General features: G+C 37.3%; 2 protein-coding genes across 3 annotated transcripts in view; both read left to right on the top strand.

Moving 5' to 3' along the window:
• Positions 1-8,628, top strand: part of LOC139123599 (uncharacterized) — a 19,919-nt gene extending 11,291 nt beyond the window's left edge. The window contains exons 5-6 of the mRNA XM_070689767.1: positions 1-82; positions 8,000-8,628. The exon at positions 1-82 is cut by the window's left edge and continues 15 nt beyond it. Coding sequence (XP_070545868.1) covers positions 1-82; positions 8,000-8,628 — 711 coding nt within the window. The remainder of the gene's footprint in view (positions 83-7,999) is intronic.
• Positions 8,629-11,382: 2,754 nt separating this feature from the next.
• LOC139123597 (uncharacterized) overlaps positions 11,383-26,863 on the top strand; it is a 33,734-nt gene continuing 18,253 nt past the window's right edge. Inside the window, exons 1-2 of one of the 2 annotated variants that reach the window (XM_070689764.1) lie at positions 11,383-11,656; positions 23,944-24,113. In XM_070689764.1, coding sequence (XP_070545865.1) covers positions 11,401-11,656; positions 23,944-24,113 — 426 coding nt within the window. In that variant the 5' untranslated portion in view covers positions 11,383-11,400. Of the gene's footprint in view, positions 11,657-23,073; positions 23,706-23,943; positions 24,114-26,863 lie in introns of those variants that run through there. The other variant, XM_070689765.1, reaches the window with a different exon arrangement.

Genomic DNA, 26,863 nt, shown 5'->3' with positions numbered 1-26,863 from the left:
ATAGATGCATTGTCAGAAGACCATGTCAGTATATCCGGATCCATGCTGGGAAGTGCCTTCAGTAGGAGAATACTCATTCCAGGTGAGGGATAAATAGTAACTCACTCCCAAGGACCTGGGATAAGATTAAAACATTATCTCCACCTTCAGTGAGAAATCTGATCCCAGGTCCTTAGGGGGATTGGATATTCTTTTTCTCACATGATCACAAAATGTGTTCAAGACGGAAAGTCACAGGATGAAAACATACACTTATATTGACAACATACATTACCCAAACCACAGCTCTGTCATCCGGCACTTTGTAGTTTTGGTCCATGTACCACACAGTGCGCCATTGGATAACATCTTTGAAAGAATGTTTATTATCCAATTAGAGTTTATGTCACAGAACGCTTTCGTAGCATCAGAGATCTATTCATTTCACTCTGTCCGAGATAGCATGGCATTTCCCCTATTATCATGAAATCAACGGTTCAATCCCCAACTATTGTCAGATATATCTGTACAAACACAATGACAGATGGAGTGGAATTACATAGAAGCAATATTCTCACACTGTTGATCATTACATATGACAAACTTTCGGTTCAATTGTCACCAATTATCAAACTTCCAAGCAGAAGGAACCTATACCTATGTACTATCATGTATACAAAACTATCAGAGTATGGTACCTAATAGACTCACTGAACTTCTGACCTTGTTTTATGATCAAAACTATTCTGTTGAAACAATCAGTCTTTTCAATTGTAAATTTTATTTCATTGAAAGTCTTTTGTCCGCCCACAATATCTTTAGAATTATAATTAATACAGAATGTGGTGTTGAAATTCAGTGGTCAGAAACTTAACAAATGAATCACAATGGTTAATCTTAGAATGGTGAAAATGTTTCTTACTTCAAAAGTTTTAAAATGAGCAACCACAAGTGGTAGATCAGAAAAGAACTGTAACAATTTGAGAGTTGGAATATCTGTCCCCAAGGCACATTCTTCCTGAACTTCCCAAAGTAAAGACACAAGAATTCTCTCTACACATAATTACCCCATCTACCCATTTTTGTTCTAACGAATGAAGCGAGTGAAATACAAAAGAAAGTCACTTTTTCCAATAATGGAAGCAGATAATGTGAATACAAAGTTGCTTTAATGAATGAAGTAAAAGTAAAAATGTCTCTGAAACTTGTTAATATTTTAACTATGTGCAAACTATACAAAGCAATGTCAATTACCGTATATGTGATTGAGTTTGATCGAAACATGAACAAGCCTTTGTTTTTTACCAAAGAAAAAACCTAAATCCAATACTATTGTAAGAAAATTGATTTTTGCCTTTCCTCAGCAATGATTGAATCTTATGATTGAGTTGTGAACAAATGAAGAAGAAATATTCAGTACAAATCATTACTGCATCAACCACTGCATTTAAAAGAAATACATTGAAATATCACTGGATCTCTGTCTTTGGATTTTGTCAATATCAATCGACAAAACACAATCTGGTACAATTTATTGTACAGTGATGTTATCACTGTACAAACACTTTGATGCAGTGGTTTAATGTATCTGCTACAACCACCCTGCAAGGTACATCATCTGTCAGTGCTATACCCTTGGGCCAGCTCAGCCCATCACTATCACTATCAATACGACAAACAAACTTACCACTACTCTCAAACTTCAGTAGACTGCTGGGGCTAGAATAGCTACCAGTAGTAACATAGATATATTTATCATTTTCAATTGCTATTCCCATGGGGTATCTCATCTTACCATCCCCACTCTGACAATCAAAGGAATACAAATACTGGTCATCTGCATTGAATACCTGGATTCGCTGGTTACTGTAGTCTGCCACAAATACCATTCCTGTACTTGAAATGACTACACCCAAGGGATCATTGAATTGCCCCATACCTTTACCTTTTGACCCAAAGGACCTAAGATATTTACCATGTTGTGTATACACCCGGACGCAATGCCCACCCTTGTCTGTCACATAGACATTGCCATCTACAGGACTAATCCCAATACCATATGGATTTTCCAACTCATTTTGTCCAAAGCATCTGATGACATATCCATTCTCATTGCTGATAACTACTTGTTTATTGTTGCAATCTGAACTATAGTATTTATTATCACTTGATATAGCTATATCACATGGTTTGAAAGGCTTCTTTAACTTTTTAAATTTCAAAATTTTCTGAAATGTTCCCTCTCTGGTCATAATCTGCAACCTATTATTGTCATGATCAGCAGTGACAATGTCTCTGTCTTTGTTTATGGCCACACTCCAGGGAAAGCTGTACTGTCCCTTAGCACTTCCTTGACTGCCAATGGTCTTCACCAATCCTTTGATGATAGGTATGATAACGGGACTGCCTGGTATTGGTTGATCTCCTATTGTCATGGTAACTTGATATTTTCCATCCAATTGTCCAGCCACTGTAACTCTGTGTGTACCATCTCTGTTGTCATCTATATTGATGTCTTCCCATGATGCATCAGGTTTTCTTATCTTGGCTTTCACTTGTTGTTTTGGGATGACTTGTTTTCCTGTGGAATCTCTGGTTGTTATCAGTAGGTCTGCAGAGTAACCTTTCAGGAGTTGTTTTGGAATGTTTTCAACCGTACACTTGGAGATTTCAATGTCATATTGAGATTCAAGAATTCCCAGAATGCCATGCTCAGAGAATTTATCATGTGGTGTGAATATAAATTCGCCATGTTCAGCTTTCTCTGTAGTTTCCATGGTAATCAGTTGCTTGATACGAGTGCTGACATCATCCTTTGTGGAGAGAAGTTGAGCAGCATTCCCATGATGCATCATTGTCTCTATGTAATTGCCTGCACTCTTAATATTACCATGTTTTAATTCCATCTCATCGATATCAGCAGCTGCTCTTTTTATTTTCATTTTGTAATTATTTCTCAGTTTATCTATCAGTCTCTGCTCTTCTATTTTTATTTTCTTGATGATTTCTTTTGCTTTCATTCTCACCTTCCTTTCTTCTCCGCTGCACTTCTCTGTAAGGTGATTGTTTACCTGCTTAGCTAAGGTTTTGTTCTTTTCAGCTTCCTGTTCTTTCACTTTCAGTTTGTCAACCATGGCTTTCAATTCTGTAAGATACTCATCTGCTGCATCTTTCAAGTCTCTGTGTACATGTTCTGGTATGCGATGTTTGACTATGGTGCAGTTTGAACAAACAGGTACCTGACAGGTTTCACAGTAGAATTCAATTTCATTCTTGGGATGAACACTGCAGTATTCCACTGCTTGAAGTGTCACAGGACTGGTTGATTTTGCTGTTTCATATTCTCCAATGGTCATTAGTTGATGTGTCCGTGTCATTGGAACATTTTCATGTGGCCTTTTACAGTTGTTACAAAAATGAAGTTTGCACTCCACACACCTGTGAGTAGCCGTATTCTGTTGGCAGCCTCCACATTTGATCTCAGTTCCCTGCATAGACTCCAGTTGTTGCTTGAATATCTCAATCAGATTGCTGATAAAGAAGTTGCCTTTTATCGCTGGCACTCCTCCAACAGGAAGCTGATATTGCTGTCGACATTCTGGACAGTTTAGAGATCCAGTCTTCTCAACCAGTGTGACTAAACACTGCTCACAGAATGTATGCAGACATGGTAGAATTTTAGGAGACTTGAACTGCTCCAGACAGATGGTACAACACAAGAAATCTTCACCAATTTCTTCCAAAACTTTGCATTCAGAAGCAGCAGCCATTGTGCATCGGTGCGTCGGTTAAACCACTCTGGGACATATGTACCGAGCTGATAGCAGATAAGGCCCCTCAGCAAGATATTGCAGATACTGTTCATGATGTCACATGACTCATCAACTGACTGTATACTGTAGTGAAGCAAATTCTGTTTTGATTCTGTACGCTTGGCTAGAGAGTTCAAGGTGACCTACTTCTTAATCATGCTATCTGTATACAATGAGTACTGGATATGTGACAGAGGTCGAAAATCTCTTTAACAATAATGCTGTTTTAGAATTAAGCAATAAAGCACACCCAGCAATATGGATATACTACAAGATTTTGACCATATCATGACATATAATAATAATAATAATAATATTTTTTATTGCTTGCTTGTAAATATAGGATTTACATCACATTTGTGGCAATAAAAGTGTGATACAAAAATAAGTTAAAATTTTCTTCAATAAAGATAAAGTATTACAGTGTAATAATAGTAGCTAATAATAAATATAACTAGTAGGTATTTTTTTGTTTATATAAAGTAAAAATATAATCTGCAAGTTGTTCATTAACAGATAACTCTTGTTTTGTTAGTAGAGAAATAAGGTGATTTTCAGTATTGTCGTTTGGGAAATTGATTGGCATATTGTCAATGACATAAATGCGCGAGTGATATTGAGTGCTTATGAAGTGATCTGGTCAAAATTGAGGGGATACTGTCGCTTGGTGTGCTTTATTGCTATTATATCATACAGTATACTGAATTCTGGCATGGAAGTTGGAACACCATAAAAGGATTTTTGCTATTGCCAAGAGCTCTCAACTGTACCAACCATGCTATATCATGAATATACCATGATTCTTTGCATGTCTAGACCAATCAAATTACTGCATTTGTGCAATCAATATACTGGTAATTACCAGCATGTGTATGTATCAGCTGGTATCTTTGCAAAAGTTCATTATACATTTCCAATCCATCACTTTATTTATAATTCGTCTTTTTCACTGGATTTTTAGCTCCTCAGTTTTATATACTGAGAAGCTATTAGAATTGAAAACTAGAAATGGCGGCTTCAACTTTACTTCCTTCTGTCAAGACTTCCTTCTGTCAAGATTTGGCCAACTAGCTTCCGTAGATGTGTATCTGCGATTTTTACAACATTAACACAGCAGGGCTTGATGTGGTCTTGTTTACATCTTTAATCAGCTACATGCTCTCAGTTACACAACACACCAGGGCCACTCCATGAATGTCAGACAGAGAAACATAAACAAATCACCACACTTTGCAATGTCATGTATCTTTCATTTTTATTTGTGATGAACAAGTGAGCGTGAAAGTTCAGGTAGCTTTGGGAATTGACCGGCTAGACCAGCATCATATAAACTTACATGTTCAAAATACATTTGTAAATGTTCCTGATTGGACTCAATGGTGCACTGCAAGAACCTTTTCAACATAACGATTCTAATAAAACGTAAAAAAGGCAGTTTGTTACAAGGCATCCTTTTCACTGAAACACTTGCAAACATGATTATGATGTGTTCTATTACTTGTAGCTCATTTCATTTATACCATTTAGACAAATTTTTCACTATTATTTCTATTTTAAGCTTTAAGGTATTTTTAAAGTTGTAACAGCTCTAGCACTTTCTCTTTCGTTCTGTTTTTGGGGTAGACTGTGATGAGAATGTTCCCTTACAGTATTTCATGATTCGATTCATCTGTAAGAACTAGGATTGCAATGATTAGACCGTTGTAAGCAACAGATAACTTATCATTGTGTCCCATTGTCAGGAATTCCCAAAATTGTTTAATATGTAGATTCACTGAGACTGGACAAGCGAAAATTTCAAAACCTTCCTGAACTTTCAAGCTCATTTGTTCATCACGAATAAAAAAGAAAGATACATGACATTGCAAAGTGTAGTGATTTGTTTATGTTTCTCTGTCTGGGTACAGTGGAGTGGCCCTGGTGTGATGTGTAACTGAGAGGTGTAGCTGATTAAAGATATAAACAAGACCACATCAAGCCCAGCTGTTAATGTTGTAAAAATCGCTGATACACAATACCTTGGCTAATTAAGTTTTGCAACTTGATCGGATTTCACTCTAACTGGCTATCAACTTCAGTGTGTTTATGGTACATAGAGAAAACTATGGGAGCAAAGTTTTTCGACAAAATGTCACATGACCAGCCACTTCCTGTGTTAATTATGCACATACCTAATTCTGGGCTTAATAATAGAGCTATAGTTCTGATTTTTGGTATGTAGGGATAACTATGGGATACAATTTTTTTGACAAAATATCACGTGACCTTGATGACCTTTGACCCCAAATATACATATATGTCCATAACTCAGTAACCACAAGTGATACACCCTTCATATTTGGTATGATTTGACACCATATGACTACACATCCTGTACCTCATTAATTATTTACATATCTAATTCTGGGCAAACCAATAGAGCTTGAGGTCAGATTTTTGGTATATAAGGATAACTATGGGATACAATTTTTATGACAAAATGTCACGTGACCTCAATTACCTTTGAAATCAAATATAGATATTTCTTCATAACTCAGTAATCACAAGGGCTACACTCTTCATATTTGGTATGATGGGACACCTAATGATGATGCATCCTGTACCTCATTAATTATGCATGTATCTAATTTTGGGCCAGTCAATACAGCTGGAAGTCTGATTTTCGGTATAAAGGGATAACTATGAGATACAATTTTTTTGACAAAATATTATGTGACCTGGCTGACCTTTGAACCCAAATATACATATATGGCCATAACTCAATAACCACAAGTGCTACACCATTCAAAGTATGATGGGAGACCGTATGGTGCCATATCCTGTACCTTATTAATTATGCACATATCTAATTCTGTGCAAGCCAATAGAGCTAGAGGTCTGATTTTTGGTATATAGGGATAACTATGGGATACAATTTTTTTTTGACAAAATGTCACATGACTTCGATGACCTTTGAGCTCGATTTCACAAATACTACTGTAGCCTTTCATCTTTTTTGCATATTTATTTCTCTATTGCGCCTGTGCAGACAGAAAGATGGTAAACATTTTGCAGAATTACTTAATCGTCTCAGAGTTGGCCAATATACACAAGAAGATATAAACCTACTTCAGCAAAGGCTGATGAATTTTCTGGTCAAGCAGATCAATGTGAAAATGCAATTCACTTGTATACTACAAATGTAAATGTTGAAAAACACAATGAAGCAATTTTCACTAGAGTGCTGACAGAGAAATTGCGGTGGCTCTCCTGCATTCCAATGCAGTAAATGTCGCTTACTCACTTTACTAGTGGCCCAATAATAAACCACCACATACTCCATCAGGATAGATTGGTGTTCATGTATGCAACTTATTTTATATTAATGCGCCAAATCATGCCGTATATACAATTAAATGTATCTAATACAAATCTTTTGTATCCCGTATGCCAACCCCATGCCTCCAAGTCAATTACTGCTTACCAACAACCGTCGCTACTTCAACTGGCCTCACACTTGAGGAGCTTCAGTGTCCTTGACACTATTTTTTGCATTCCTTTAATTTGTGCCCCTTGCCTTTGAATTTGTCAGGAGCTCACAAATACAATACCCACTCAGACAGCCAAGCCTTAATTTGCATGTGATTAAATATTATTTTCATTTGAATGACCAGACCGTTACTTTTCGCCACTGAGTCATTAGTTGCGAATTTGCCACGTCTGAGTGTACCACTTTAAAACAGCAATTTTGACTCTTGACTACTCGATCGATCCACATGATCTTTGCTACACAATAGGTTACTTATCTATTCTTGCCTGTAAAGTATTTTTCAGGCGATTTTAAATTAAAATTAATTATATTTTTGTGTTTTCAGTGCTCTGCAATTTGACCTGAACTTTAGTATTGACACCTATGAAATGCAGTATTTATAATATTTAAAATTTAGATGAATATTTGCCTGGGTTTATAAACAATATTTCTGCCAAGTTTTGAGATTGCTAACCAACTCTAGAATATTTGGTGATTTTTTGAAAAGTACCTAATTCTCAAGCTTGGCGTAAAAAATTCAGCGTACACAGTGGGTGACGTCACATTTAAAATGTACTAGTGTACAGTTAAGGGAAAAACTGCACATGCTCAGAAAGGTCCAAAGTCAAAGGCAGACTAATAACATTAATATATCAATGACAGTACCTGTAAGGTTAACACCATCTACCCACTTTTTCAGGTCATTCCTACACCTTGGGAAGCCGGCAAGCCCATAACTTCTTACGTCCTCCATATGGAACATATTTCCAAGAGCCCATGGAAACGTATCCCTTCTCATCAGAGGCGTACCCACTGAGAGACTCCCAAGGCCAACACACACATGCTGAGGAGCCTCCAGCATTTGGGAATATATTGATGACAACTGCACAAGTTCAGAGGTCAGAAGGTGACAGTTCACAAGTTGAAAGGTCAGAGGTTGGCAGTTCTCAGGTGCAAAGGTCGGAAAGATATAGAGCACAAGTTGAAAGGTCGTCAGAGGTTGATAGCTCACAGGCGGCATTAACGGGCGTATCACGGTTAACGCAGTGTCGCAATGAACGGAGACAGGTTCAGGCAGGTGAAAATATATTGGAAGCTGACCTTCCAAACAGAGTGAGGGTGCTTGAAGATAGTGACAGTGTTGATAATGAAAGGAGTGGTGTGAGCAGCGAAAGGAATCTTTCAGGGGAGAGAAACACACAGAGACGTGATGCACACACCAATGAAACTACCGGAGGACAAAACTTGGCCAGGCATCATGTCAGCCGCCCCCAGCAACATGCCAGCCTCCCTGATTACGGCCAATTTCTGGCTGGGACGGGAGAGTGAGTCATGCCAGGATGGCTGAATCAAGGAGAGGTGCTGGAATACGTGATGCTGCCACCAGAAGTCAGAGACAGAGAGGAATCGCCGACCGACACCAGAGGCTCAATCACTCTGGTCCGATGATGGAAAGCTATATTCCAACATATGACGGTAACTTCATATCGGTGTATACGTTACCAGGAAGTAGCGAAATGTTTGTAAATTTACGAGACGTGCCTTCAATTCCACCTCCGTACAGCTATGCAAATGATTTTGTTCCTGCATATGCTGATCAGCCACCTCCGTATTCGCCATCAGAGACTGCCACTGCTGCTGGACAGCAGTTGATCACACAATCCCGCGAACACCACAATAGAACTCGCAGAACCCACAACTCACAGGTCTCCTGCAGTGCCGTGCCTTTACTAGACAGTGTGCAGTACATGTCAGGTACACAAAGGAGAACTCAAAATGTTAATACCTACACTTCCGAGGGTGATAGAGCTGGACATAGAGCGCCCTCACAGTCAAGTACAACAGAGGAGATTCCAGTGACAGCAATGATTCAGACAACGATGCAACAAATTCAGTCACACAAACTTCAGAAGAAAGAACTTTATCCAGTACAAGTGAAAGATGTGTAAATGACATCCCTGTGACACTTATAGATCAGATATCTGTACAGGGACAGCCGTAGCTGAACACTTTCACCTCAGTGGTTGTGTCCAATTGTATTGTTTTGTGTGGCAAAGTCAGACCTCTACATATTGAAATAGGGGTTGCAGGGTAAAGGTCCATGACATGTGCACATGTTCAATTTTCAGGTTTACAAACAATGCATCTCTTCAACAAAACTTGGTGATATGAGTGGAAATTTAAAACTGCTTGCGTATCACATTGAAAACATTCAGATGGATTGTTTGATCTTCTTCTATATCAATGGTTCTGCTTTGGAATACAAAAGGACATGTGTTGCTTTATACAGACTTCATATACCCAAATGGTGGTGGCGCACGAACAAACAAATTAACCAGCGAGTACAAATGCTTTAGAATGCCAAGTTTATCACATTTTATTTTGTACCATGTTTCTTGCTTGTGTGACCTGTTCAATCTTTCAGTGACATGCTGATGATTTTGATCTTTTAATATCCACAACAAACATATAAAGTGGTGCTGTGTAGAATGTCATGATGTCACCTTCCTTGTCTTCTTAAAGAAGGAAGTAATGTTGCCATCTTTTATTTCACAGTTCGGAATGAAATGTCCTTTACATTTACTGTAAGAGAACTTTTTAAAGGGCCAGTGGCTGTAGCTTTGGACAATTGTTTTCACCAATTTTTTTAATGCCATTACAGTTTCTTGTTCTACTCCTCAAAACATGTTGAGCTGCATAGTATTCAGCTTGTCAACTCGGACTGCATTGTTAGAGTTGACAAGTGAATTCTGACCTGGACTAGTATTGAAATGTAAACAATAACAGTGCATAGTACACATATGGACACTGTGTTGACAAACTATAAAGTTGTTGTTTGAACATATTTTTTGGGAGTATAACAAGAACATACCGGTAGTATTGACAAACAAAACAAAATTGGCGAAAGTATCATTTATGATCGAAGTTAATTTTGATGATATGTGATTGGAAGTGACTGTTTGATGAGAGCATACCAGAATAATGGAAAAGTTTTGAAAGTGATGCACCTATCAGTGTTTTCCACCAAAGTGGGGGAGTGAGGGGTAACAGGGAATATTTACAAATCGTATCTGGGACAAGGGAATTCGATTGCCACGTTACGCACCATGTCTAGACTTTTGACTCTATCAAGTCCTCAATTATCTACATACAAACTCTATTTTCCCCCACCCTTGGGTATTTGACCTGTTTTTGTAGCCTGTGGGTGGGGAAGTTGACATGGCTCAAAAAATATCAAATTCCCTTTACGCCTGCACTCCTGGCGGTAAACATTGGTAGGTGCATGACCAATTGTGGATGTTAAATAGATACCTACTTAGTGCCATTAATACATGGTTAGAGAAAGCTCTGTATAAGTATACCAATTGTCACACATCTTAGTGAACCAGAAAGTGATTCCAGGAGTGAATATATAGACTTTAGTCAAAACAGTACACAAATAATCTTATGTATACAACTCTCTGTTGCAATGTATGTACAAACTTCATCACATATCATTTTACGTGTTACAAAAACGCATGAATATGTTTTAATTAGATTATCTGATTTGACATGTAGATATATTAAAATATATGGTACCAGGATAATATTATGGCACAAAGAGTGTCATCTGATTTGTCAAGACATTGACATGAAAATAACCATGCTGTATTGGCATTATAGCACAATTGGAAAAGGCAATAAACAATAACTTTTTGTCAAAAAATACCGGTACATGGTAATGCCTTTACACTGTTGACTTATCAACATCAGTGAGCCTTGTTCATGTTTACAGAAGGTTTAGAGGAAATATTTATTTGTTAGCTGTCACTGCCGACCCTTGAGGATCTATGTTATCACCTATTAAATCAGTTGTGACTTCATCACTGTCTTGGCCAAGTATGTGTACACCATTTCCAGACAAACCACTGGTCTGTATTTAACCTTGACCTAAACCATCCAAGACTTAACAAGCTTGCTGTGGGGAAGTAACTCTTGAATGCAACATAGTGTAGCACAGTCTATTATGGAGGGACTGTGAGTGTCATTATCAAATCAACACTGCAATATTGTTAAAGCAACATTGTACACCTCAAGATAAATCCAGTGTAGCAATTACTAATGAAAAATTGTATGCAGAGTATGCAACAGTGTAACTATAGTCAATGCAACTGTTACAGTGTAGCAGTAGTGATGACAACATTCAGTGTGTTTCTGTGTCTGTGTACAACAGTTCTTGTCACTCTACAAGTTATCCCATTCATGGAGAGTTTCACACACTGTGTCACCCATCCAACCACAGAGCAATGTCAGTGTTATGTCATTGACAATCTGCCATCAACAGTCAACTCAACATCTCACATTATTGATGTCGGAGGTGAGTATGCTTTCGAAATTCCATCTTTATATTTTAAGGGAAGTACAAATAATGGGCCAAACCAGGAATTCAAATGGACAACGGTGCAATCAAAACCATGTGTGCAAATAGAAGTATGTATATTTCTGTACATGTTTGTGCATACGGTATGTGTTTGTTTGCGCCATCATCCTATGATCTCTTTTGGTGTACTTGATCTCTTGAACAAAGTGCGTCCTTTTTATTGTAGAGTAGAACCATAGTACTGGTTATTTTACGCATAAAAAAGAAAGTTTTTTGTTGTAATGTTACTCTGTTTCCCGCTTTCATTTTATCGTTATAGTACACAATGCAATCACTAATAAGTTTTCTTCATTTGTTATCATCTAAGTTTGTAATCTATGGAGTTTCATTTACCTAACATAACAATTTTGATATCTTATTCACGCCTTAGAAAAATGTAAAATTAATATGATGAACTAATAATATTCATTCATCAATAGCACATGACAGTTTATTTTTGAAAAAGCTGTTTTGTCATGAGAGTTGTTAGTTCTGTTGTAAAGTGATGAGGGCGCTGTTTATATAGCAACTACATATCTCGAAAGTGAAAGATGAAGTTTTGAATCCCAATGTGCATCCTACCTTGATTTAATTTTCTGAGTTTTCAACATCAGTGGATAATTGACATATCATCACAAACACACAAATAATTGTCAAGAGATGTGATGAGAAGCAGAAAAATTGATTGTGAAAGGAAAACGTCAATAAACATGGCACATACCACTGGGGCAATAACACAAATAACAGCACTGTGATTGATATTGTTCATATTTTCCCCACAGAAAGTGAGCAGGTGACATTTTTTGGTACATCCAGTTGTCATGTGATCACAGACACTATTGTTGATATCCTGTATTAAACGTACACAGATTGTCATCTTTGCTGTGGGTGGATTCAGTTACCATTGCAATGGTGTTTTGTGTTCTCATGGTCTGTGGTGGACATCAAGTACACAAGGTGAGCAATACTGGTGTGCTCTCTACCTTAAACTTGCCTCCCTCTCTTTCTCTGTGTCTCTGTCTGTGTCCCTTAACCCTTCTCTCTTACCTCTCCCAGCTTTCTCCTTATCATCTTCCTCTCTTTTTTTAATCACTCTTTTCAGCCCCCGTCTTTCTCTCTCACTTTATCTACTTCCAGTTTGTGCTATCTCTCTCTCTCTCTCTCTCTCTCTCTCTCTCTCTCATAACTGTCACAATAAATAGCATTCTTTTACAACACAATTTCACTACCACTATTGATAAATAACATAACAATCACGGTTTTCATGGTTTGAAAATTTACATACTGGTACAATTATGGTGTGTTGGACCATGATGCAATGCAGCTAATATTCAATGCGATTTGACATATGCTTGATTTGTATGATATATCTTGACATTATTTAGATTACTTTATCCTGACATTTTTAGAAATACGATTTGATTTCCAAGATTTAATCCAAATTATAATATGATATGATATGATTTGACTGTGACAGACTGAGACAGATACCATAGATGCATTGTCTGAAGACCATGTCAGTATATCCGGATCCATGCTGGGAAGTGCCTTCAGTAGGAGAATACTCATTCCAGGTGAGGGATAAATATCAACTCACTCCCCAAGGACCTGGGATAAGATTCCTCAGACTCATTTTGGATATTTTGTCTCACAAGAGCTGCAAGCTCGCATGACTTCCCTCCCACCTTCAGTGAGAAATCTGATCCCAGGTCCTTTTGAGGATTGAAATGGATATTCTTTTTCTCACATGATTACAAAATGTTTTAAAGTCTCACAGAAAACATACACTCTTGACAACATACATTATCCAAACCACAGTATTGTCATCTTGCACTTTGTAGTTCAATTTCTACTTTTATTTCTGCAAATGAAAGAGGGGAAAACGTCACATACCATAAGCTGCCTTTTCCTACCGGGACATAGCTTGGTCAAATTTTCACTCTGAATTCTACCATCTTGTCATATGCACATCCGTGTTCTGTACATCATGGTCCCTCCACAAAAGAAATGCTAAGAGAGCAGTATTCAGAGATGCCATAATATTTTATGGAGGAACCATGGGTAGGACTGGTCTGCCACATCTTGGAAGCATGTACAGACCAGCTTGTTCTACTGATATTTTGACATAATCAAATCGTTTCAAAACAGCCATTCAGCTAGAACAAAAGCCTTTACTTCTGGCTTCTTAAGTTGCTATGAAAAAGTACAATCTCCCAATTGCCTATCACCTTCCAAGTTGCTGCACATTCTGTAAATGACTTTCTGAAATGCAACTACAATCAGATTTATACTCCAAGAGCTTTACAGATTGGTTCACTGTATTTGGCATCTATATCCACCTACTGTGATTGATATACCGGTACATAGGAAAAACAGTATTGCAGGGCAGGAGATCCCCAGTGGATTGTTCAACAGATAAATAAATGAAAAATACTTGTTGAAAAGATGTACGCTGACACTTTGGTTACTTCATCCAGACTTAGATGAATTTTCGTGTACTACATTCCAATCTATAGCTAGAACTTCTTCAGGTATATATCTAACAAGAGTAATGAAATGTACAGATCTCAGTGTACTTGTAAATTGCAATATAACAGTGAACATTGAAAATGACAATGCTTGTTTAGAAAGACTTTGAAAATGTATTGAGTGATGCAGGAAAGAAGTGGATTCGACTAGACGAGCATCAAATTGCAGTCTGGATTGGAAAGAAATGTCTAACATACAAAAAAGGATATATATATATTATATATATATATATATATATATATATATATATATATATATATATATATATATATATATATATCTTATAGCTCAATCTCATATCATCAAAAGAGTGAATGTGTTGGTAAAATTCAATAGTCTAAAAAATTAGCAAATGATTTAATGTCCCATGTCCTAAAGTAAAGAGAGAAGGAAAATTATGTACACATAATTACCCCATCTACCCAAAGACAAAAGAAAGTCACTTTTTCTGATAATGGAAGCATATGATGTGAATACAAGGTTTCTTCATGAATGAAGTAAAAGTAAAAATGTCTTTGAAACTTGTCAATATTTTAACTATGTGCAAAAAAGTAAAAACCGGGAACAAATTATATGATTAAGCTTGATCTAAACATGAACAAACCTTTGTTTTGCCTGTTTACATTGTGAAGTTTTTTACCAAAAGAAAAAGATGCTATTGTAAGGAAATTTATTTTTGTCTTTCCTCAGCAAATGATTGAATCTTGAGATTCAGTTGTGGGCAACTGAAGAAGAAATCATGAGCACTAAATCATCCGTGCATCAACCCTTGCGTGTAAAAGATAATATGTTGAAATGTCACTCACTGGATCTCTGTCTTTGGATTCGACCAATATTTCACTCAACAAAACAGTCTCGTACAATTTATTGTGATGTTATCACTGTACAAACACTTTGATGCAGTTGTTGTACCTATCAGCTACAACCACCCTGCAAGGTACATCATCTGTCAGTGCTATACCAGTTGGGCAGTTCAGCCCATCACTATCACTATCAATACGACAAACAAACTTACCACTACTCTCAAACTTCAGTAGACTGCTGGGGGTATCAGTAGTAACATAGACATATTTATCATTTTCAATTGCTACTCCTATTGGATGTCTCATCTCACCATCCCCACTCTGACAATCAAAGGAATACAAATACTGGTCATCTGCATTGAATACCTGGATACGCTTGTTATTGTAGTCTGCTACAAATACCATTCCAGTAGTTGCTATGACTACACCCCAGGGCCAGTTGAATTGCCCTTGACCTTTACCTTTTGACCCAAATGACCTAAGGTATTTGCCATGTTGTGTATAAATCCTGACACAATAACCACCTCCACCATCTGTCACATAGACATTGCCATTTACGGGACTAATCCCAATACCCCATGGACTTTTCAACTCATTTTGTCCAAAGTATCTGATGACATGTCCATTCTCATCACTGACAACTACTTGCTTATTGTTGTCATCTAAACTATAGTATGTATTATCACTTGATACAGCAATATCACAATATGGGTTAAAAGGCTTCTTAAACTGTTTGAATTTCAAAATGTTCTTAAATGTTCCCTCTCTAGTGGTTATCTGCAACCTATTGTTGTATCTGTCAGCAGTGACAATGTCTCTGTCTTTGTTTATGGCCACACTCCTGGGTTCGCTGTACTGTCCCTCAGCACTTCCTTGACTGCCAATGGTCTTCACCAATCCTTTGATGACAGGTATGATGACAGGACAGCCTGGTATTGGTTGATCTCCTATTGTCATGGTAACTTGATATTTTCCATCCAATTGTCCAGCCACTGTAACTCTGTGTGTACCATCTCTGTTATCAGCTACATTGATGTCTTCCCATGATGCATCAGGTTTTCTTACCTTGGCTTTCACCTGTTGTTTTGGGATGACTTGTTTTCCTGTGGAATCTCTGGTTGTGATCAGTAGGTCTGCAGAGTCACCTTTCAGGAGTTGTTTTGGAATGTTTTCAACCGTACACTTTGACATACACACATCAGATTTCAGTATTCCCAGAATTCCATGCTCAGAGAATTCATCATGTGGTGTGAATATTAAGTCGCCATGCTCAGCTTTCTCTGTAGTTTCCATGGTTATCAGTTGCTTGATACGAGTGCCAACATCACCCTTTGTGGAGAGAAGTTTAGCAGCATTGCCATGGTGCATCAGGGTCTCTATGTAATTTCCTGCACTCTTAATGTTACCATGTTGTAATTCCATTTCATCGATATCAACAGCTGCTCTTTTAATTTTCATTTTGTAATTATTTTTCAGTTCACGTATCATTCTCTGCTCTTCTCTCTTTATTTTCTTGATGATTTCTTCTGCTTTCATTCTCACCTTCCTTTCTTCTCTGCTGCATTGCTCTGTAAGACCAGTGTGTATCTGCTTGGCCAGGGTTTTATTTTTTTCAGCTTCCTGTTCTTTCACTTTCAGTTTGTCAACCATGGCTTTCAATTCTGTAAGGTACTCATCTGCTGCATCTTTCAAGTCTCTGTGTACATGTTCTGGTATGCGGTGTTTGACTATGGTGCAGTTTGTACAGACAGGTACCTGACAGGTTTCACAGTAGAATTCAATTTCATTCTTAGGATGGACACTGCAATATTCCACTGCTTTTAGTGTTACTTGACTGGTTGATATTGCTGTTGCATATTCTTGGATGGTCATTAATTGATGTGTCCGTGTCATTGGAACATTTTCATGTGCCCTTTTACAGTTGTCACAGAAATGGAGTTTGCACTCCACACACCTGTGAGTGGCTGTATTCTGTTGGCAGCCTCCACATTTGATCTCAGTTCCCTGCATGGACTCCAGTCGTTGCTTGAATATCTCAATCAGATTGCTCATAAAGAAGTTGCCTTTTATCGCTGGCACTCCTCCAACAGGAAGCTGATATTGCTGTCGACATTCTGGACAGTTTAGAGATCCAGTCTTCTCAACCAGTGTGACTAAACACTGCTCACAGAATGTATGCAGACATGGTAGAATTTTAGGAGACTTGAACTGCTCCAGACAGATGGTACAACACAGGAAATCTTCACCGATTTCTTCCAAAACTTTGCGTTCAGAAGCAGCAGCCATTGTTCTTAGGTGTGTCAGTAAACCACACTGAGACAGGTACTGAGCTGATAGCAACTAAGGCCCCACAACAAGATGGTGTCACATGACTCACCAACTGACTTTAGTATTGTAGTGAAGCAAATTCTGTTTTGATTTTGTATGCTGGCTAGGAGTTCCAGTTGACCTACTTGATCACACGATCCCCAGGTAGTATGAATATACTAACATGTATCTTAGGTCGAAGGTCTCTTCAAAACAATGCTGTAATTAAGAAATAAAGTACACCCAGTGACGGGTATACTACGAGATTTTTAGCTCTGCTGTCAGCGATGCGGATCTTATCAGATAGGTTGATTATCTGTCGTCCTCCGTCGTTCGTCAACAATTGCCTTCTCTTCTGAAACAGCAAGTCCGATTGCTTTGAAATTTTAAAATATGCAGTTCACTTGGTGTAACCTCACTTAAGTTTGTTCAAATTGTGGTAAAATTTGCATATTTGTGTTTTGGGGGCATTTTTTACTGTTTGTGGTGAAAAACTCTTCTGCATTTTTAAGGGAATTTTTGTCATTTTTAGTCAAAAAAATATGTTTCTCAAAATTAGTACTGGTCTGATAGCTTTGAAATCGGTATACGGGTTTCTACAGATGAACTAAATGACATTTATTGAAATTATTATGAAATCTGCAATTTTGTATTTTTGGGGCAATTTTTCCCATTTTTTGGTCAAAAAATATATTTTTAAAAACATACTGGTCTGATACCTTTGAAATTTGGTATACAGGTTTCTATAGATGAACTAAGTAATATATTGAATTTCTGATGAAATCTGTAATTTTGTATTTTTGGGGCGATTTTTGCCATTTTTGGTCAAAAAATGTGTTTCTCAAAAAGTATTAGTATAATAGCTTTGAAATTGGTACACAAGTTTCTACAGATGAACTAAGTAATATATTGAATTTCTGATGAAATCTGTAATTTTGTATTTTTGGGCAAGTTTTGCCATTTTTGGTCAAAAAATTTGTTTCTCAAAAAGTACTGGTCTGATATCTTTGAAATTTGATATGTAGGTTCCTACTTATGAACTAAATGTGATCTTTTGAAATTATGGTGAAATCTGCAATTTGTATTTTTGGGGGCAATTTTGGCATTTTTGGTCACAAAATTCATTCTCAAAAAAACTACCCGTCAGATAGCTTTGGTTGATATGTTCTCAGGGATGATCCAATGTGATATATTCAAATTATGATGAAATCTTCAATTGTGTATTTTTGCAGCTATTTTAGCCTCTTTTTTCTGGCCATTGAAATGAGCCATCAAAGATTTCCACCTTCTTCATCAACATGTGTCAAAAATACCGGTAGTTATTCTCTATATAAACACAGCGGAGCTATATCGGCTGTAAGGTCGCTTGTGTTGAGTTACTTTCACAACATATGTATGAACAATAGTCTCAGTGCATATATGAAGTGAACTGGTCAAATCGAGTATCTGTTGCTGGGTGTGCTTTATTGCTATTATATCATACAGTATATTGAAATCCTGGCATGGAATGTTAAAAGAAATTTTGCACTTGCTTAGAGCTTATGCATGTGCCAACAACCTTTCTTTTCACCAATATAAGTGTTGGTTCTTTTCACGTCTTGACCAATCAGATTGCTGCATTTGCACAATCAATATACTGGTAATGGTGTGATACAATTACCAGCATTAATGTTGTATGTATGATGATATCAGCTATTCTCATCTTTTCCAAAGTTAATGTTCATACTCGTACTTCTTTTGACTGGATTGTCTTTGAATTCATTAGGATTGCTAGCAAATGCAATATCTATTAAATCAGCAACGGTCATGGTATTTTCATGGTATGTTTGTCATCTGTGTCAGAAAGTGTTCTTATGAAACAATTTTCTTGTTTTTGTGAAGTTTTTTTAGGGTGCGTGGAGTTGTAACAATTAACATATAATAGTCAGATTTACATACAAGAAAAATTGTGTAACAATGCCAAATGTAGAAAAGTTCTAGAATTCAGATGTAAACCATAATTGTGCAAATATATACAAATAGATTTTGTGTTGACAGGCTACATGGTGTAGGTGTTAATATCAACATGCTAACTGTCAGTACAATTGAATTGGCCTGACCCTGAGTCTCTTCACATTTGTTCACATTTATATAAAATTTGTACCATCACATCATTTTATAAGCTCTCCTTATATTTTGAAAAACTCTTCTGTGAATTCATCACTCTATCTTTGGAGATCGGATTTTATTGCTGATGGTATCAAATGCTTTATTCAAATTTGATGAATTTCCAATCAATTAAAGTAATTGTTTATATTTTGAGTACAGCAACAAAATTCAAACATCTTCCAAAAAATACGCTTACACAATATATGTCACGCATATGCACAATGTAATGTACATGAAATATACTAGTATTATTTTCCATCAGATAAATTCCCAAACAGTTAAGGGAAAAACTCTGAACATGCTCATAAAGGTCCAAAGTCAAAGGCAGACTAATAATGTTAATATATCAATGACAGGAACTGTAAGGTTAACACCATCTACCCACTTTTTCAGGTCATTCCTACACCTTGGGAAGCCGGCAAGCCCATAACTTCTCACGTCCCCCATATGGAACATATTTCCAAGAGCCCATGGAAACATATCCCTTCTCATCAGAGGCATACCCACTCAGAGACTCCCAAGGCCAACACACACATGCTGAGGAACCTCCAGCATTTGGAAATATATTGATGACAACTGCACAAGTTCAGAGGTCAGAAGGTGACAGTTCACATGTTGAAAGGTCAGAGGTTGACAGTTCTCAGGCGCAAAGGTCGGAAAGATATAGAGCACAAGTTGAAAGGTCGTCAGAGGTTGATAGCTCACAGGTGGCATTAACGGGCGTATCACGGTTAACGCAGTGTGGCGATGAACGGAGACAGGTTCAGGCAGGTGAAAATATATCGGAAGCTGACCTTCCAAACAGAGTGAGGGCGCTTGAAGAAAGTGACAGTGTTGATAATGAAAGGAGTGGTGTGAACAGTGAAAGGAATCTTTCGGGGGCGAGAAATACACAGAGACGTGATGCACACACCAGTGAAACTACTGGAGGACATAACTTGCCCAGGCAACTTATCGGCCGCCCCAGCAACATGCCAGCCTCCCTGATTACGGCCAATTTCTGGATGGGACCGGGAGAGTGAGTCATGCCAGGATGGCTGAATCAAGGAGAGGTGCTGGAATACGTGATGCTGCCACCAGAAGTCAGAGACAGAGAGGAATCGCCGACCGACACCAGAGGCTCAATCACTCTGGTCTGATGATGGATAGCTATATTCCAACATATGACGGTAACTTCATATCGGTGTATACGTTACCAGGAACTAGCGAAATGTTTGTAAATTTACGAGACGTGCCTTCAATTCCACCTCCGTACAGCTATGCAAATGATTTTGTTCCTGCATATGCTGATCAGCCACCTCCGTATTCGCCATCAGAGACTGCCACTGCTGCTGGACAGCAGTTGATCGCACTATCCCGCGAACACCACAATAGAACTCGCAGAACCCACAACTCACAGGTCTCCTGCAGTGCCGTGCCTAATTTACTAGACAGTGTGCAGTACATGTCAGGTACACAAAGGAGAACTCAAAATGTTAATACAGACACTTCCGAGGGTGATGGAGCTGGACATAGAGCGCCCTCACAGTCAGGTACAACAGAGGAGATTCCAGTGACAGCAATTGATTCAGACAACGATGCAACAAATTCAGTCACACAAACTTCAGAAGAAAGAACTTTATCCAGTACAAGTGAAAGATGTGTAAATGACATCCCTGTGACACTTATAGATCAGATATCTGTACAGGGACAGCCGTAGCTGAACACTTTCACCTCAGTGGTTGTGTCCAATTGTATTGTTTTGTGTGGCAAAGTCAGACCTCTACATATTGAAATAGGGGTTACAGGGTAAAGGGCTATGTGTGCTACATCTGCCCACGTTCAATTTTCAGGTTTACAAACAATGCATCTCTTCAACAAACTTGGTGATATGAGTGGACATTTAAATTTGCTTGCGTATCACATTGAAAACATTCAGATGGATTGTTTGATCTTCTTCTATATCAATGGTTGTGCTTTGAAATACAAAAGGACATGTGTTGCTTTTATACAGACTTCATATACCCACATGGTGGTGGCGCAAACAAACAAATTAACCAGCAAGTACAAATGCTTTCGAATGCTAAGTTCAACACATTTTATTTTGTACCATGTTTCTTGCTTGTGTGACCTGTTCAATCTTTCAGTGACGTGCTGATGATTTTGATCTTTTAATATCCACAACAAACATATAAAGTGGTGCTGTGTAGAATGTCATGATGTCACCTTCCTTGTCTTCTTAAAGAAGGAAGTAATGTCGCCATCTTTTATTTCACAGTTCGGAATGAAATGTCCTTTACATTTACTGTAAGACAACTTTTTAAAGGGCCAGTGGCTGTAGCTTTGGACAATTGTTTTCACCAATTTTTTAATGCCATTACAGTTTCTTGTTCTACTCCTCAAAACATGTTGAGCTGCACAGTATTCAGCTTGTCAACTCGGACTGCATTGTTAGAGTTGACAAGTGAATTCTGACCTGGACTAGTATTGAAATGTAAACAATAACAGTGCATAGTATGTGCACATATGGACACTGTGTTGACCTGACAAACTATAAAGTTGTTGTTTGAACATATTTGTGGGAGTAGAACAAGAGCATATCGCTACTATTGACAAACAAAACAAAACTAGCAAAACTGTCATTTACAGTTACAGGTGATGGCCTTTTAATACACAATATTGCTATAAAAAATGGTTAAAGTGCAGCATGTTGTTTGTGACATGGGTGTTTGGCCATGAGGTAAAGGGATATAGTAGTTTGTTGAATGATTTATGTTACATTGTATGAGGTTCTTAAATATGAACACAGTTTTGATGATATGTGATTGGAAATGACTGTCTGATGAGAGCATACAAGAATAATAGAAAAGTTTTTAAAGTGATGCACCTATCAGTGTTTTCCACCAAAGTGGGGAGTGAGGGGTAACAGGGAATATTTATCACAAAATCATATCCTGGGATGAGGAATTGATTGCCACGTTACGCGCACCATGTCTAGACTTTTGACTCTATCAAGTCCTCAATTATCTACATACAAACTCTATTTTTCCCCCACCTTTGGTATTTGACCTGTTTTTGTAGCCTGTGGGTGGGGAAGTTGGCATGGCTCAAAAAAATATCAAATTCCTGTAAGGCCTGCACTCCTGGTGGTAAACATTGGTAGGTGCATGACCAATTGTGGATGTTAAATGGTACCTACTTAGTGCCATTAATACATGGTGAGAGAAAGCTCTGTATAAGTACACCAAATGTCACACATCTTAGTGAACCAGAAAGTGATTCCAGGAGTGAATTAGACTTCAGTCAAAACAGTACACAAATAATCTTATGTATACAACTCTCTGTTGCAATGTATGTACAAACTTCATCACTTATCATTTTACGTGTTACAAAAACGCATGAATATGTTTTAATTAGATTATCTGATTTGACATGTAGATATATTAAAATATATGGTACCAGGATAATATTATGGCACAAAGAGTGTCATCTGATTTGTCAAGACATGAAAATAACCATGCTGTATTTGCAGTATATGTATATAGCACAGTTGGAAAAGGCAATAAACAATAACTTTTTGTCAAAAAATACATGGTAATGCCATTACACTGTTAACATATCAACATCAGTGAGCCTTAATTGTTCATCTTTACAGAAGGTTTAGAGGAAATATTTATTTGTTAGCTGTCACTGCAGACCCTTTGAGGGTCTATGCTGTCACCTATTAAATCAGTTCTGACTTCAAGGACATCACTGTCTTGGCCAAGTATGTGAACACCATTTCCATACAAACCACTGGTCTGTATTTAACCTTGACCTAAACCTGGTATCCAAGAGTTAAACAAGCTTGCTGTAGGAAAGTAACCCATGAATGCAACATAGTGTAGCACAGTCTATGATGGAGGGACTGTGAGTGTAGTTATCAAATCAACACTGCAATATTGTCAAAGCAACATTGTATCCAGATAAATCCAGTGTAGCAATTGCTAATGAAAAATTGTATGCAGAGTGCAACAGTGTAACTAGTCAATGCAACTGTTACAGTGTAGCAGTGATGTTGACAACATTCAGTGTGTTTCTGTGTCTGTGTACAACAGTTCTTGTCACTCTACAAGTTATCCCATTCATGGAGAGTTTCACACACTGTGTCACCCATCCAACCACAGAGCAATGTCAGTGTTATGTCATTGACAATCTACCATCAACAGTCAACTCAACATCTCACATTATTGATGTCGGAGGTGAGTATGATTCCAAAATTCCTGTCTTAATATTTCCAAGGCATGTACAAACCAGGTATGAATTGAAAATGCTCCCATGTTTCATTATATAAGTTTCATCAACTTTGATCATTCAGGTATCTCCAATTAGGAAAGTTAGTAATTAGCTGGAATAAAATGGTTAAATAGCATAGCCCTGGCAGTGGGGGCAATAACACATAACAGCACTGTGATATATTTTTTATATCTTCCCCGACAGAAAGTGAACAGGTGACGTTTTTTGGTACGTCCAGTTGTCATGTGATCACAGACACCATTGTTGATATCCTGTACACAGAGGTTGTCATCTTTGCTGTGGGTGGATTCAGTTGTACCATTGCAATGGTGTTTTGTGTTCTCATGGTCTGTGGTGGACATCAAGTACACAAGGTGAGCAAAACTACTGACTAGATTGCCTGCTATATTCCTGACCTCTGTGTCTCCATCAGTGTCCCTCAACCCCTATAGTCCATGAGCCAGACCCCCAAAATTGGTCGATTGGTACCATTTGGGTGGGCAAATTCCCCCATACATTTTCTGAAAGCCCGAAATCTGAACTTTCTGAAAATCTTTGGTGGACATGTCTCAAAAGTAGCTTTCTGTCTCAAAATTTGTTGTTATGGTAACCATACTAAAAATCTTAAAAGTTAAGAATACTATACAAAACTGACTATCTAGTGAACAGCAAAAGATATTTACATGATTTCATGACACATACTGGTACCTCACATTATGGCCTTTCAGTTGACCCCATGACCTTGAACATTCTGGGTCAAGGTCAATAGGTCATGCCCATAACATCTCAGAATTTCTGTAAAATCAAGCATTTTTCACAAATACTTTTCTGCTACGTTTACATAACATATAATAGAAACTCAAAATTTGCTCAACAATAGCCCCAGATGTGTGCTCTTTGAAATTAATATGTTTTGTATCAGGGATGATGTCGTTAGTGAGTAATTACCAAGGCAACCATATGTGTGTTTTCATTATGCATGTAGCCTATGAGCCAGACCCCAAATTTTGTCAATTTGTTTCCATTTGACTCGAGTGGGGAACAAAGCCGCATTTTAAACCTGAAAATCTGAATTTTGAGAAAATCTTCATTGGACAGTTTGCTGAATGCGCTTTCAGTGTAAATATTGTTGTCATGGAAACAGCATTCAAAAGCATTAAAATTAAGCATACTATGTAAAATAGATTATCAAATACACGACAAAAGATATTTGATTGATTGAAGAATGCATATCAATAGTTCGCATTGCTTCTTAATTGACCCCATGACCTTTAGATTTATAGGTCAAGGTCAATAGGCAATGCCTTCAGCAACTTAGAAATTGTTTAAGGTGGGATTATTTTGCAAATAGCTTTGCAACATTTTTACCAACCAAAAAGTACAAACATGAAAACCTAGTCAGCTAGTAAGAGCTAATGCGATATCTTTAAAATACTAGTGTTTTTTATCATATACCTAGTTGACAGGGCGGCAATCACCATAGCAACCATCAATGCATTTTCAGATACAGTGATAGAGCGACATTGGACATACCTTTGCATGTATATTAATGGTTATAAATCATAACTTTTGTGTGCTAAGTACACAGCAATGTCAACTAAAGTCATATCGACAGTAAAAGAGGTCAAAAGGTAAATATACGTAAGTGTGTTTGATTGTTTAACAACAAAATTTGGCAAAGTTTTATGTTTTTGTTTCATGATAGAAGTAACATGTTCACTTATCAAAAATGAGTATCCGTGTCGGACCAACGTAGTTAGAGGGAGATGATTATAAGCTTGTAAACGAGTAGACAAGTAGTCTGATCTCAAGAGATACCGATATACTATAACTTTTTCCGGATTTCATGTTGAGCTACCCTGTATCTCTAGATAAATGCTTTTGGTTGTAATTTTCCATTGGGGCAGAGTTAGGTCACATGGGAAAAGCTTTAACAAGAGGCCTAGTAGCCGATAGACTTCTGCTGTTATGTATTGCTTAAAAATAAAAAGGGTCAGGTTTTGTTTGTAAATAAACTTTGTAATATTGATACATCTGCTTATGTTGATTTTAGGAACACTGAACAAGGACATCCTTGCAAATGCATGTATTACTATTATATAATAATGGGCTCTTGTTTTTCATCTCTACCATAAATATGCAAGTATTAGCAAAATTTGAAGAAACTGAAGTAATACCTAGGAACCTTTAAAGATAATTGTGAGAAAATTGTGCTTTTCAAACAAAAACGAAAAAAGGCCCAAAAATTTCAAGTATGAAACTTTTCTTCTCACTTGAATAAACCTCACTCAGGTTGTCCCTAGGAACCCACATAACACATTTCAAAGTTGATAAAAAGGAAGAAATGCCCCAAAATACAAATATGTAAAGTTCACCATGATTTGAACAAATCTAACTGAACTCAGCCAAATGAGTTGCCTACCAGTATTGAAAGCAATTAGACCAGCAGTTTCAGAGAATAAAACAATTGTTGATAGATGACGGATGACGACGGACAATCCACCTATCTGATATGCTCCACGTCACTGACAGCGGAAGTAAAAACTGCGTAACCACCTTAATTCCTGAAAAATGATCGCTGTGTCGTGAATATCTTGGTCCAGTTAGTTGCGCTGATTTAATGACTGTCGGTTTCAATGTTACACATGTTGCTACAGCGAGTAGAATTGCAACTTCAGTTCGCCTTTTTTGAATCTATCTATTCGCCTTTTGTTGAAAGTTTTGAATTTTGTCTAGGCATGTACAATACACATATCATGCGCATATAATATTCGAGTAATTAAGTAACAAAGAAATCATCAACATATAAAATAATTCAGCTTCATGCGATATTTCTTATAAAACTGGAAAAGTGAGTCGTGTAATTTCTTATAAAACTGGAAAAGTGAGTTGTGTAAGTAATAAAATCAAACATCTTGAAATTAAACTTCACTAGTACTCCAAGGGAGTGATTCATTTGTTGTACATCCTATTGGTTTTGTGGTCATATACTCACTTATTTTTCAGACATGGAAATTTACTTAACCTTTGGTGATTAAAATACAATTAGTCACCTCCTGAATAATCTTTAAACTAATATTTATTTCAATAAAGTAAAAAAGATTAAGTGGCATTTCTTTTTTCA

This window comes from Ptychodera flava (assembly GCF_041260155.1).
Source record: "Ptychodera flava strain L36383 chromosome 23 unlocalized genomic scaffold, AS_Pfla_20210202 Scaffold_23__1_contigs__length_28996876_pilon, whole genome shotgun sequence".
Lineage (NCBI taxonomy): Eukaryota > Metazoa > Hemichordata > Enteropneusta > Ptychoderidae > Ptychodera > Ptychodera flava.
The sequence above is the reverse complement of the archived record's forward strand: the minus strand, read 5'-3'. Positions and strand labels throughout refer to the sequence as shown.